The sequence below is a fragment of the Ptiloglossa arizonensis genome, chromosome 5 (genome assembly GCF_051014685.1).
Source record: "Ptiloglossa arizonensis isolate GNS036 chromosome 5, iyPtiAriz1_principal, whole genome shotgun sequence".
Lineage (NCBI taxonomy): Eukaryota > Metazoa > Arthropoda > Insecta > Hymenoptera > Colletidae > Ptiloglossa > Ptiloglossa arizonensis.
In genome coordinates, this window is record NC_135052.1 from 19,593,545 (window position 1) to 19,609,107 (window position 15,563).

Sequence of the window (15,563 nt, forward strand, 5' to 3'; positions counted from 1 at the left end):
CATTCGGATATTAACGATTAGAACAATGGAAATTCTACTGTCTTCGTATGCGTTTCGAACGTGCACAATTCCTCAGTTTTCGATACCGCTCGTAACCCACTTGATTCGAAAATGATCAAACACCCTTTGTAGTCTACTTTATTATACAATTATTCTTTCCGTGTCTTCTTCCGCATAATTCCTTACAGTTACATCGTAGACTACAAATATCCCTCGATAATTTTCCCTAAAGTCTATCGTCAACGTCTTACGCAACATAAAAAATCTCTACCTATTTCTAAACTCGAATACAGTGGGATTCGTTCAATTCATCAACCATTATAATTATTATCACCTTGGTCGTTACAATATAATTTTTCTTCTCTCTACCACGTACAATGTAACGAACAAAACGGTTCAAAAGCGATCCGTCTCTTCCTCCCTCATCGGTGTGGAAATCGCCCAAGTAACTTGACCTTCTGTACGCTCGCGTGAATTATTATCGCTATTATGACGTCTTTATTACACAGGTACGTAAAAGCACGCGTGTTACATCAAAGAATGTTTGCGAAATCTCCGAAGGTGAGAAACACGAGCAAATGCTGCTCGTAAAATTCACCCCACCTAAGGTCTTGTCCGCGAAACAAAAATCGTAACCGAGGACCGGACAAACGAGGGAACGTAACAGAAGGGAAAACAACTAGAAGCATTAGACGAAGTGTTGATGGATGGAGGATCTGGTGGCTGGTTCGAATGCAAAGTGTTCACGGTTATCTCGTTCGCATCGCGCGTTCGTAGGCGGACTCGTCCGAGCGGACTGTCGGAGCGTTGTAGATTAAGATATTAAAATGCAAACTCCCGATGAATGAAATTAATTAAGTTAAACGCGGCCATTGTAGAGACGGTAATTAGATGCGGGAATCTGTTATTGTGTTTTTCTCTACGAAGCGGTGTGGCTCGGTTGGATATCAGTTCGCGGCGAGGGAACACGCGTTTCACAAGCCCGCAGTCCTCGAAAAAGCGCGAGATCCGTTTCTTCGTTGTTGTTGTGTTTTTTTCTCTCATTTCTTTCACCCTCCGTTTGTCTCGTTCTCTCTCCGTTGCTCGCGTTAAGCGGATCGAAATTGTTAAATTGACGAGCCTCGACGGGAAGCGGACGTTAAATATTCAATCCCGTATGAATTATTCAATCCGGAAGTATCTCTGGTAGACGGTGGTTAATGCGAACGGAGCTTTTCCGAAAGCACCGACGCGCGCGTGAATTAATCGACAGAACGCAAACCACCGTGCTGGATGAAGATTAAGAAAGTTTGCATATTCGGGTGGAGATTATTTTCGTCTACCGGTTTCCGGACGGAAAACGTGGACGCGAAATTGAGAAACGAGACGATCGACGTTCGTGACTCCCGCCATCTTGAACGTCGTTATATTTTTAACGAAAACCGGAAAAAAGCTCGAGTTACCAACGTGCCGCGATACGATCCTGTAATCGTCGCCTAATCAACGCTACATTCTGACCGGCGACGGAACGAAATAATTAAAGGGGGACGAAGGGAATGGGGTTCAAGTACGTCACAGGACATTCTTCGGTAAGGTTGGATACGTAACGAGAAAATTCTATGGTTTCTTACCACGTGGAAAGAAACCTGGAAGTCTCTTGCTTATACCAAGTGTTGTCCAACGAGGTACATATTCCGTGAACAGAGGTGGCTGTCGTAGGATTTATAGGTATATTCTGTTTCGTCGGCTGATCACTTCGTGGGGTGTTTGAAAGTTATACGAATTTTCTCGAGAGACGATTTCATCTGTTTCGGAAAATTTTGTTTTTAAAATGAACACTGAAGCAACGAGACGATTTTTCGTTGAACGATTTAACGTATGAACTACAAATTGTCCAATAGGTATAGGACAATTTGTCCAAATGTATAAGATTGTCAATTTGTCATTTTGTATAGGACGAAAAGTAATTTCAAATAGCTTCGATTAGAAAGTTACTTTAATTTTGAAGCGATCGTGCTCTTGGAGAACGACTCGTGCTCTTGTTATTTCGATGGAATTTAAAAAGTAGGTTATTATAATATGGGTGGGTGATATTGTAATAATAATAGATGTTCATTAGATTCTACGATCCACTTCACGTTTTTTAGACACTATCCGAGCTGAAAATGCAGTTAACGTTCGTGAAAGCGAGACCATTTATTTATCGCAATTCATTCGCACGGAAGACCACCGACTACATGGAAAATGAGGGAAAGATCACTCGTTAATTCTAGACACTGATAATAGTACACCTTTTCGATTATGGGGTGTTTTGAATACACGTTGATATAATCGATAAGAGAACCAAGCTTCTATCTAATTAAAAGTCCAAATAATTAATGTTCAGACTACCGACAGCAGCGAAGAAATTACATCGACTATTTAAAATTGTTCTTATAATTTATCGACAAAATCTTATATTTTATTAACAGAAATAAGTTTCTTTCTCTTTTATTATCACTCGTTACATTGGGTTTTTGTAACATAAAATGTTAATTGTATTTGAAAGAAGCTAGGTCGAAATTGAAGTAAAATAATGAACCCCAGGCAGAAGAAGGTTGGCAGAATAAAATTTCCTTTCAGTTTCCTCAATTCTTCGATCGTCGATTGATCATTGTTGTTATTCAGAAATAATTGTCATGCTAATAAAATTCAAAATAATTTCTTCCAGTAGTGAAAGCATAATTACTGCTTCCAAATTTGCCAGTAGACATATCAATAAAGTTATCTGGAATATTTTATCACAGAGGTGATCAATAGTTTGAACAGTCTCCTACTTCATGGAAAATTTACATTATTACACTTAGTATCGAGCCGAAGATGCTAAACATAATTCAAAGTTTTTCTTCAAAGTTCTAATAATCTCTACAAGATTAACAAGGACACAACGGCCAGAAATGTCCCATTAGAATTAGAAATTATCGTGTTGTTCGTAAAGTGTTCGTAATCGTATCGCGATAGTTGCACTCGGTAGCTCTTGCACTCGCTTTCCAAAATGAAGGATACACAATTTAATAAAACGTTTATACACTCTAAAAGAATCGTGTTTCATTATTTCCACAAAAAAGAAAAATGACTTCGAAGAACCCAATACCTAAGAAGAAAAATTAGAAACCCCGAAAGTTAACCCTCGCGCTCTCTCTCCCTCTCTCTCTCTCTCTCTCTCTCGCCTTCTCCAAACACCCATAGACCTCTTCGCCCTCTTCCACGCTGATCGTCCGTGACAGAGGATTCCATGCGAGGGTGGAACCCACCGTGGACCGGTATTCCTCCAGGCTGGAACGGCTGCTGGTTCGTTAGAGAAGAATACAACCGGCTCCCATGCAATATGCAACGATCCATATCCGACCCCTTTGTCTCTATTTGGTTTTCGCGCTTCGGAAACTGTAACGCTGCCTTGATCGTCGACGGCCGATATGAGAGGAGCTCCCAAGGAACAACTCCCCCACCCCGGTGGCGTTATGGTGTATCAGCGGAAGAAAAAACGCTCACGAGAGGGGGAACGGCATTGTTCTCCGATTTTGGTCCGAGCGGATAGTCACGAACAACGTAGGTCACGTGCGCGAACGGGGAAGAGAGGCAGGGATCGATGAATTCGAGCGACGATCGGGATCGTTGATTTTGTAATTAGGGGATTCTACGAAGAACGCGTGATCGGGAACGGTTCGCCTCGAAGGAACCCGGAACGACGCCCGAACCGAGTCTCGATCCTCGTTGGCTGCCGTGGAGAATTGAAACGGTTTTGTCGTACCGGGGTAGGGTTGATTGGTGCTCAGATACGAGGACGACGTAGTTCCAAGGGATCGCATTGTTGAGTCATCGCGGTAGTTGCCGGTTACGGTGTACCCAACAGAGCTTTGAAGTTTTCATTGTCGAAAGACACACCGAGCTGCTCTCCCTATCGTACGGGTCTCGAGGGTCAACAATTTGCGTAAAAACAGTGATCGAGACATTTTTCGTTCACGTTCACGTTCGGATAACGATGGCGGTTTCCGTATGGAGAGCTTCGGACTTACCGGGAAGACTCTGAGAGCGGACACTGACTCAAGTGTCTTGCGAACTAATTACGCATTGATACCACGCTGTCGAGTAATCACCCGAGAGTAATCGGAGATCGTTAAAGGAACGATTGGTAGCGTCTAGAGCGGTGCTCCTTGCGAGAAATGTATTGCTCGTTACGCGCAGGAGTGACTTTTCTAATGTACTGGGTGTGGTGCGAACGCGAGAGTTCTAGGTTCTAGGGAATAATTTCTCGTAGAGGTTCGATACTTTATTCGAGCCTCGAAGAGTGTACGAAAGATGTTGTATTTGAATGACAGTGTATTTGAAAGATAGTTTACGGTTGAATGGTGTATTGTACGAACTGCTGTTCGTTTGGAAAGGTTTGGAAACTATCTATCGTTGGCACCGATATTGCTTCTTATGTCATTGAGGTGTACTGTACGGAGCCGAGAAGTTCATCTCTGGAAGGAATTTCGAATCGTGTTGGGTCAGACGTTATGGTCAGCCTTCGAAGGCCTAAAATTTAGCAAACGTCCAGGAAAACGATCGATCCGAAGATAAATAATATCTTTCCAAACCTGAAACACTTGTCACTAATTGTCACCTATTAAACCAGCTTGGTCTAGAAGCTGTGTCAACTCGAAGAGCAAACCTTCCGCAGGAATCGATATCGATAGTCCCCTAACTCGAATTGGACGATTCACCGTGTCCAAAGTATTGTAAAAAACGATTAATTTCGCTCTTGAAATTTCCGTATACTCTCCCAGTTGCTTGAACAAGGAATCGTTGACAAACGAACAGTTCAAAAGACGAACGAAATTCGAATCGACGAGCTCTCCTGATCTCCACCGACCTGTTAACCCGCTGAAGACGCGAGGACCACCAAGCACTCCGATAAGACCGACACAGAACCTAAACACCAGGATCACCGATAACCAAAAACCATGTATATAAACCATCGTCCGCTAAAGATTCGTTCATCGTGCCATCTAACTCGAGTCCAAATCGCTGCTCGTCATCCGTCGCGTACTCTTACCGATAATTATATTAATATATTCTCTAGAGAGATATTTGCTAACCCTTTACAGAGACATTTGTTAAAGTAGTGACTCTTGGCGATCACCTTCTATTTCCACTGAGTAGAAAATAAGTAAAATTACCATCGTCTCAATATTTCTTTACGCGAGTCGTGAGTTAAACGACGTTTCACGCAAATGAAGTGACTTTAATCTATAAAATTTTTGTTTCACGATCAGATACGGTCCCGCGACAAAGACGAGTGAACGAGTCGTTTGTACTTCCCATGGTTCTCCTCTTCTTCTGTTCACCTCCGGGAATCTCGTCGCGGAATCGTATCGCGATACTAGAATTCAGTTGTGACGTACACTCCGCGAGATGCGCGATACGCATCGAATCGGTCCTCGTTAATTTCTTTTATCACGCACGGAGGAACGTTCACGATCGAGTTATCGCGTGGTCTACGGAACGAAAGCTCGAACCCGTAACGTCGTAGACGATTGGTCGCAAAATTCCGGCGCATATTCTGTCCCCAGGTTGTTCGCCGTGTCGAGATGTTCCCGATGCCGTGCAGGGATCTCCGCCTCGGAGCTGGTGATGCGCGCGCGGGACCTCGTCTACCACGTGGCATGTTTCACGTGCGCCTCCTGCGGCACCCCGTTGAACAAGGGCGATCATTTCGGGCAGAGGGACGGGCTGGTCTACTGTAGGTGAGAAACACGAGCCCGAATTACCATCCTCCAAAGGCCGTCTCTTTGTTATCAACGAGTTTGATGACGAGAGTGACAGAAACACGAGGCGCGTCGACGTAGGACACTTATTATCCTTCCGTTCGTCCGCGTAACGACGGCCCTACGGCGCGGGTGAATCCGGTCTTTTCAATTCTGAGAAACGGGACCGAGCCGAGCTCGACGCGCGTTCTCGTAAAGGGAAAGACGCCGCGGTGCCGCTAACCGCTCGGTTGGATCGACGGGATCGCTGGATGCGGCTTATCACCGCCCGTCGCCGTAACGCTTATTAATCCCGCGTACGCGATCCAACTCGATGGGAATCGCCGGACAAATAAGGCCGCGTACAAATCACTTTAGTTACGTACGAGAGAGCGACGTTTTGTCCTACGTCGCTGACATACGGAGACTTTTTTTCGGAGAAGACTGCTCAAGTTCGCCAGAGGGACGTCGAACCTGTCGCGACAACCGATCCACCAACCGATCCGGTACAAACGATCTTGAACTGTTTAGAGATCAGTGGTCCGGTGAGGACTCGAGTCACGCTCGTGCGTCTTCGATTATTTTCGGTTGGAATTTTTTTAGCACGATTTTTAGCCGAAAGCTTCAAGTAAGATTCTACCTTTGAGTAAGATTCTACCTTCGAGAGGATTCTGAAGGTACTTTTGTAACGTTCTCGAGGTAATCTTCAACCGGTTACTGGTTTGCATTCTTATCGTTCGGCGGAGATCGAAACGACATCGAGTAGCTGTAATAACGGGAAATTTTGAAGGATCTTACGTGTAAGAATTTTTATCGGTGTAACGTTGTTACGTTTGTCCGGGTTTAAATGAGAAATAATCTGTCGCGGTGAAACAGCGGATCGAATCTTCTCGTTCTCCAGTCGCATCGGTTTGCACAGTGCTTTCGTTCGCTATCAAGATTCTTCTCTTTGTACTCTCAAAAGTCCCCAATATTCTATATCCAATCTTCCAGAGCGTGTAACATCGAGATTCTTCGAAAATTCGATCGTTCGCGAATCACGGAGAGCTACAAAGTCGAGTTGAACGTATTTCATCACCGGTCGCATCGGTCCGCGAGTTGCGAACACGTCCACGCAACAACCGCGCTCGAACCGTAACCGTCGCTCGCGAATCCGTATCGGAACGCGCGAATGATAAAACAAAGCCTCCGCGAATCATGGTAGAGGCTACGATCCGTCGATCCATCGATCCGATCGAACGGAAAGCGGTCGTGCCATTTAGTCTGTCTTCTCTCGCGAGCGAGTCCGCGTTCGCTCGTTCATCGAACTCGGGGGATAACGCAGGGTCGCCACTGAAATACTCGACAGCAAGGTTCACGAATGACGAGCTGGTCGGTCCCAAGACCTCACTATGAGTTGCTCTGCTGCGCGGGGGATTACGGGAGCGGAGCCGGCAGTATCGAGGACATCGGTTCACCAGGGGTGTCGCCGCTTCCGGCTTATTACAGCGCCGCGGAGCAGAGCCCGATCACCACATCCGGCACGGTGCAGAAGGGTCGACCTAGAAAGAGGAAGCTCTCGGAAGTCACCGGGGCTGAACTACCTGTCACGATGAGGCTGGCTGCTGGCGCTCTTGGTGAGTACTTTTTGGTTATACGCTCCCCTTTTTCGTGAACGTTTAAACTTTTATCGCGCGTGGATCGATCACTACTCGTACGTATTGGTTACCAGATTACTCGCGTGGATTAATCGCTACTCGTACGTATTGGTTACCAGATTACGCGCGTGGATTGATCACTCATCGTACGTATCGGTTACCAGATTACGGCGCGTCTACGCGTACGACGATCCGTACGATTCTGCTCGCGGTTCGCGATAAATGTGATTCAGAAGGGGTCCACGGAGACGGTGATTTGTACGCGGTCTACATAGTCGATGATTTGTACGCGGTCTACATAGCTGGTGATTTGTACCAGGTCTACGCAACAGCTGATTTGTGTACGGTCTACATACGCGGGAGAGTCGAAGTGAATCCCAACGGTTAAAATTCAGTTTCAGCGATCGGGATTCTCGAAAGAGGTTGTTTCGTTATTCATCGAGATTTCGAATTGTGCAAACTAATGGCCGGTTGCAACGCTATCGCGAATACGTTTGAATTTATAGGCGAAAGAAAAACGGATCTCTCTCGCAACGCGAACATCGCTCATCGGGATTATTTATGGCCGTTACCGAGTAATTGGCGATTTCTGGTTCAATTTTCTCGCTGGTTGACGTACCACTTTGATAAGAGGAATTTCCGACGTTCGTGTCTTAGTTTTTTCAACGGTGACCGGTATCTTGCGTCTGTTGGGTTGTTTTTCATTTTGTCTACGATTTCTTTCGTTCTTGACGAAGAAAATTGACGAAGAACGTTTCGTCTCTCCACTATAGTCATCGACTGTTCTACGTTTGCTCTGCACGATACTAGGTTCTTCGTTGAGATTTAATTGAGATACTAAGTGTTCCCAGAAAAGAGACATAGAATCCAAAAACAATTTGGTCATTTTAGTCTTCATGGTGACTAAACATTTTTGGTCATTTGGTCACCATCGTCTCTCTAGCAATTCCAGGATCCAAAGTACCTTCTATCTCTGTCAAATCTTTCGCACGTGTGTTTCCCTCGAATTGAACTTCTCGCAAACGAACGTTCCACTCTTCCACCCTCTCGAGACGCTTCTGAACGACGAATATTGATTACGAGCGACTCTCTTTACACGAAAGACGCTAAAGACACCGATGCACTCGTTGAAAAGAATCACGATACTCGGTCAAGATCATCGCCACGAAGTTGGTTACAATTCCACGAAGAACAGTCGGAGAGTCACCAGTGTGAAAGAATCTACACCGTTAGAGAGAAATCGACTCGATCGTTCGATTCGATCGTAACGACATCGCGCGAACGTCCGAGCGACTCGTCGATTGATTAATCGCGCGACAATAGGTAGAAGCCGGAAGGGCGGGTGGAAAAGAAAACCGGGGCTGCCGGACCCTTTGTTCCACTCGTCGTACAGTCGAAACAATAAAGAATTCACAAGAATCCAGTCTCGGCTCTCGTCGTGCCGAGGACGCAAATACGTGTAATTGGCAGCGGTGAAACAACGCGCGGGAACGTAAGAGAGGTTACGGAAGGGGTTGCCAGGGGGATAATTGGGCCGGATGGTAAACGGGGGTGTGCTTTCAAACATCGGTATTAAAACCATGGGAACACGTGGTACCGTGTACGCGAGCTCTCTTCTTCTTTCTTTAACACGCCTGGCTCTGTGCCACGAGCCGGTGGATCTCTCTTCCTCGCGAGCCGGTCTAGCTGCTCCCTCTCCGTTCCACTCGTCAGCCTACTCCACATCCCTCGAATCGAACAGGTTAGCCGAGGGAGTTGCATTATTTGCCGAGCAATGAGTATAATGGCTGGTTCCTTCGGTGTGCAAACATTTGCCGTAGCTCTCGAGAATCACGGGCCCGCGAATCGGCCCGGAGATTGTTCGCGCTCGCCTCGTTAGGTGTTCTCCCATTCGAGCCGCGCGGAATTCTTCGACGAAATTTCGCCTTCCGTCTGTCTAATCGATCCTCTCGGTACGGGGGCCACGCGGCCACCCGCTCGACGCCGACGGCCGTGTGCGGATCCAGCCCGCGTCGATTCCGTGACGACGCTTTTCCTCTTCGAGGGCTGAATAAATAAATAAACTCGTCTGTACGAGACTCGCGGCTGCTTTAAATTGCACTCGATTTGAATTCCACTCGCCCGAAACGTCGCAAGACGCACGCCTCGCTCGCTCGTCGCTCGAAATCTTCCAAGGGAAATAGGGAGGCGCAATTAAGGGAGGATGTTAAGGGTTGGTGGAGTCTCTGCGAACGAGATCTCGATCTTTGAGGTTCTCGAAGTTCCTGCGACAAACCACGATTTTTATATTTAGGTTTAATAGAAAATTTGACGGGAAAACACGAACATCGAAATGGAAAGTTTCGAAGATGTACTTTGCTCGGTTGAAACGTTCCAAGGGAGAAGGAAAACGCAATTAAGAACGATGTTAAGGGTTGGTGGCGTCCCTTCGAACGAAATTTCGATCTTCCGGGATACGAAAGGATCGATGTTCTCCATAGACCACAATTTTTATATTTACCTTTAATATAAAATTTGACGGAAAGAAGCGAACATCGAAACGAAAAGTTCCGAAGATGTAGCTTGGTCGGTTGAAACGTTCCAAGGGAAAAGGCAGGCGCAATTAAGGGAGAAGACGCCAGTGGTCGGAGAAGTCTGGCTGAATGAGACGTGGATTCTCTGGAATACGAAAGGATCGAGGTTATTGAAGTTTTACGAGAGACAATAATTTTCGTACACGAGTACGTTCCAGCTTCTGAGATTTCGAGGAAAAATAAATATCGAAGGAGAGACTCGGAAGGATGAATAAGACGTGGATTTTTTCGGAATGTGAAAGGACCAGGTTGTTGAAGTTTTACGAGAGACAATAATTTTCGTACACGAGTACGTTCCAGATTCTGAGATTTCGAGGAAAAATAAAAATCGAAGGAGAGACGTGGAAAGATTCACTTCAATGTGCAATTAATGGCGAAGAGGGTAAGGGTTGAAGCAGTCCGGCCGAATGAGATCTGAATTTTCCGGAATGTGAAAAGATCGAGGTTAAAATTCACGACGGACAATAATTTCCATTTTTGGCCGCGTATTTAGCACCGAGGAGTAAACGTTGGAATAAAAATTCTCCGACCGGAGATAAACGTATCCGTTTCGTTTAAAGAAGATACCGCACTTCGTAAACTTCGGTCTTCGGATAGGATGATACATTTGCCAACATCTTAATGATATTGATTAAGGTTGGCGACGTTGAGAAGTTGGAGTAGCCGGTTCCGAGCAAGATACGAACGTCGACGTGGACGTTGCTGGGCTTTAAAAGTGTAGTTTGAAGGATTGTTGATCTTCGATCTACACGGTCCGGGTCATCCATCATTTTCCTCGCATTTTTCAGTATTATCGAGAAAGAAAGTAACGGTCTACGAAACGTAGCGATATCTAATTATACAAAATGCAACGATAGTTCAACGATGTCGGCGTTGGGACATCGCAAATGCCGCGATGTACCGATGCAATTGCCCGATACATCAAAATTTAATTACTCGCGATACTTAAGTATTATCGATGCGAGGCTGCTTTAATACACCGACGCACCAATAACGTGTTACCACGCCTAACAAATGTACGCTTCATCGTACTCGTCGAAACACCTGTATTGTTCTAAATCGATACTTTTGTACAAAAAAATCCACCGACATTTCTATTCTTACGTATCAGATAATAGAAAATTGAATTGAACCCGAATTCTCGACCACGACGATGAATCGGACTCCCAAGTCGTCGATTTAAAACGCACTTAATAAACCCACCACAGAATTGTTACCAAAGAAACGTCACGATTACCCGAAATCTACCGAAATGGTATCACGGACCGATAACTCTATTCTCGGATAAGCGCACTTCTTCCGAAAATATACACGCGCGCACTGTTGCGAGATAATCGCGAGAATATCGAAGAACAGCGAGCGTGGAATTGGAAAGGCCATCGGGGCGTTATCGGATTCAAAGGCCGCGCAACGTATGTTAATTCGACGAGACGTTAACTGTCCCGGGAAGCATCGTCGCGGAACGAGATCCCCCAAAATCGTTCCGTCCGCACCGTGGCCGATAAATTCATTTAACGCTCGCGCAAAACACCCTCGATTTGTCGAACGACGTGTCCCATTTTATTCCCAGGGCCTTGGTGAATCGGTCGACTCGTTTGTTTCGCGATGTTTACGACGATTCGGCGGAGTTCAAGAGTCGCGCCGCGCGCTTGTCAGTTATTTTATAATCGACTCGCGATCAGAGAGAATCACTTTCGGACTACCGGCTGGAATTTACGACCAACAGCCATAAAATCGTCCACCAAGCCGAGAGAGACGCTCTGCCCCCGGCCGGGGTGGGAACCGGCCGACTGGTTCGGGTTTTATTGTCTTTATATATAATTGGGACACTTTTTGCCCGTTCGGGAGATCTCTCGAACTATTCCGTCTGGACGTCGGCCGGCGCGTTCGATGAATCGCTGGAATTGCGACCGCGATAAGTCCGTCGTTTCTCGGCCATTGAAAATGCTTTCGCCGCGGCCGTGGCTCTCGTACGCTGAAAAATTAGTTCCATCAACGTCGGCCCGCCTCTCTCGCCGTAGGGAGAAAAAGCGGACACCTTTTTTCAAATATTTTACCCCGAGATTTTGTGGGTCAGGAATTGCCAGGGAGATATTCTCGGCCGTGGAATGGTCCAGGACATCGATTACGAACCGAGGGGTTGAATTTCCAGTTTTTCTTCCCTTGTATTCAAAATCTACTCCATGTGAGTTGCGTGGGAGATTCTATCGAAATTTTTAGAGGCAAGAATTGCAAGGAACTTATTCTCGGTCTGGAAATAGTCGAGGACATCGATTAGGAACAGAGGGGTTGAATTTTTAGTTTTTCTTCTCGTGTGTTCAAAATCTACTCCATGTGAGTTGCGTGGGAGATTCTATCGAAATTTTTAGAGCCTGGAATTGCGAAGAACGTATTATATTCTCGGTCTGGAAATGGTCGAGGACATCGATTAGGAACAGAGGGGTTGAATTTTTAGTTTTTCTTCTCGTGTGTTCAAAATCTACTCCATGTGAGTTGCGTGGGAGATTCTATCGAAATTTTTAGAGCCTGGAATTGCGAAGAACGTATTATATTCTCGGTCTGGAAATGGTCGAGGACATCGATTAGGAACAGAGGGGTTGAATTTTTAGTTTTTCTTCTCGTGTGTTCAAAATCTACTCCATGTGAGTTGTGTGGGAGATTCTATCGAAATTTTTAGAGGCAAGAATTGCAAGGAACTTATTCTCGGTCTGGAAATAGTCGAGGACATCGATTACGAACCGAGGGGTTGAATTTCCAGTTTTTCTTCCCTTGTATTCAAAATCTACTCCATGTGAGTTGCGTGGGAGATTCTATCGAAATTTTTAGAGGCAAGAATTGCAAGGAACTTATTCTCGGTCTGGAAATAGTCGAGGACATCGATTAGGAACAGAGGGGTTGAATTTTTAGTTTTTCTTCTCGTGTGTTCAAAATCCATGTGAGTTGTGTGGGAGATTCTATCCCAATTTTGAGAGTCAGGAATTGCAAGGAACTTATTCTCGGTCTGGAAATAGTCGAGGACATCGATTAGGAACAGAGGGGTGGAATTTGCACTATTCTTCCTCTTGTTTTTCAAAATCTGTTTAATCAGAGTTATGGAGTGAGCAACTACCCTTAACTTTCAATATTCGAAATTATGTCAGAGGAAAATCGATTTCGGAAAATATTGGATACTACGGAGGAACTATTTGCCATCATAAGGGACTTGGATGTACGAGCTATCGTATAAACTGTTTATGATTTAAGATACCATAAGTATCGATTAATTCTACCAATTAGTCCGCACCTTACGTGCGAAAGCCGTCTTGCTTGTCTTTATTTTAACTCTTGGTTGAAATAATCTAAAACCGAGAAAAATTGTCTCCAATTCCAATTACATATAACGAAATTGTATCTTCAGTTTTCACCCACTGTAGTAACAATAACAATAACAGTAACGTCTTCGTTGTGCCAGACTTGAATATATCGGGTTGTTCGGAAAGTCGTTTCATTTTTTTTTTATGAAAATGAAACACGATTTTTTTAGATTTTATTCAATTATATATTCTTCATTTTGGAAAACGAAACGACTCTCCGAACAACTTAATAATACAAAACGAAGTGTTCTTATTAATCTCTACTATCGATAAAGTGCAAGTTCGCCTTAGTTTTCCACGTCCAACAATTCCTCTAACAAAACAAGATAAATATTCCATACTTCAATGGTGTATTTACTATTCTACACTATTCAAAAGACCAGTCGTACTTACAAATCGCACATTGAAATCACCACGATATCCACCCGTATCGACCTAACCTCAAAACTGACAATTACGTAAAACACGAGTCAAAAATTCATAAAACGAGTAATCGATATCATTCGTTGACAATATCCCCGTTAATATTCGTACACCGTACATTAAAATACGACATTAAAATAAAAATGGCGTCTCTTAAAAATTGCGCACCAGAGCTGACCCCTCGTCGCCGTATAAAATTTTCTGAGCGTCGCCGCACGGTTTTCCAGCCGATGATAATCGTTCGATTCGAAGTCGCTGAGAATGGAAAAATCGATATCGTTCGTTGACAATATCCCCGTTAATAATCTCACACCGTAACGACACTTGCGCGACATTGAAATAAAAATGGCGTCTCTTGAAAATCGCGCACCAGACCTAACCCGCGTCTCCTTATGAAATTTTCTCAGCGTCGCCGTACGGTTTTCCAGCCGATGATAATCGTTCGATTCGAAGTCGCTGAGAATGGAAAAATCGATATCGTTCGTTGACAATATCTCCGTTAATATTCGTACACCGTACATTAAAATACGACATTAAAATAAAAATGGCGTTTCTGAAAAATCGCGCACCAGAGCTGACCCCTCGTCGTCGTATAAAATTTTCTCAGCGTCGCCGCACGGTTTTCCAGCCGATGATAATCGTTCGGTTCGACTACGCTGAGAATGGAAAAATCGTGTATAATTTGTTCATCCCCGGAAGAGCGTTTGGACCGCGGCGATCCCGGCAATTTCGCTGGACGCGTCCCGTCCTTCAGAGGCGCGCTCGACGAGCGGAGAAAAGGCTAGGCCCCGGTGGACAGTGACAGATGGGTATCGGTGGCGAGATGCATCGATTGGCCGATCTGGCCGGAAAAGAATGCTGCCGTGGCCAATACGTGGCCGCTGCCAGCAGAATGGCCGGCGGAACACTATAATGCCGCCTGCGCGAGTTTCTTGCCGGGCGGACGTCCCTCGTTGCCTCGGACCGACCGTGCCATCCGCGTGATTTCGGCCTCTAGCCCGGACCTGACAAATTGTAATCTCATTCTTGAACCACCAAATCCCTCCACCGTTCCTACCTCCACCTACTCGTAACTCCCCATTTCGCTCCCTGACTCCCCCCGTCGTCCTCGCGGCGGCGACACGGCGACTACGCTTGGGAACCAGGCCAGTTTGGTGAAAAAACTTGCGTATTCCTTTCGCAGGGGCCTCGGTTGCGTTTATTGATAGAGCTGGTTCTAGGGAAAGCGATCCTTTTGGGAATTGGACGTTGATTGCGCGCGTTCCCCGACTCTCCGGTTCGCTGGACTTTTTAGTTTCTGTGGGAAAAGAGATCGAGGAAGAGGGCTCTACGATCAACGGGAAATAGTTCGAAAAAATTTTTGGGAAGCTACGAGAAATCATTTTTTTTAACCATTTCGGTCCTGAGTTCTAGGGAAATGATCCTTTTGGGTATTGGACGTTGATTGCGCGCGTTCCCCGACTCTCCGGTTCGCTGGACTTTTTAGTTTCTGTGGGAAAAGAGATCGAGGAAGAGGGCTCTACGATCAACGGGAAATAGTTCGAAAACATTTTTGGGAAGCTACGAGAAATCATGTTTTTTAACCATTTCGGTCCTGAGTTCTAGGGAAATGATCCTTTTGGGTATTGGACGTTGATTGCGCGCGTTCCCCGACTCTCCGGTTCGCTGGACTTTTTAGTTTCTGTGGGAAAAGAGATCGAGGAAGAGGGCCCTACGATCAACGGGAAACAATTTCCGATGAATTTTTGGGAAGGTACGAGAAATCAGTTTTTTAACCATTTCGGTCCTGAGTACGAACGAAATTTTTAGCTTTCAGTACGAACGAGTTTC

General features: G+C 45.4%; 1 protein-coding gene across 1 annotated transcript in view; it reads left to right on the top strand.

Moving 5' to 3' along the window:
* The window catches only part of LOC143146661 (LIM/homeobox protein Lhx9), a 40,339-nt gene that overhangs the window by 11,487 nt on the left and 13,289 nt on the right, over nucleotides 1-15,563 (top strand). The window contains exons 4-5 of the mRNA XM_076311136.1: nucleotides 5,574-5,747; nucleotides 7,131-7,363. Coding sequence (XP_076167251.1) covers nucleotides 5,574-5,747; nucleotides 7,131-7,363 — 407 coding nt within the window. The remainder of the gene's footprint in view (nucleotides 1-5,573; nucleotides 5,748-7,130; nucleotides 7,364-15,563) is intronic.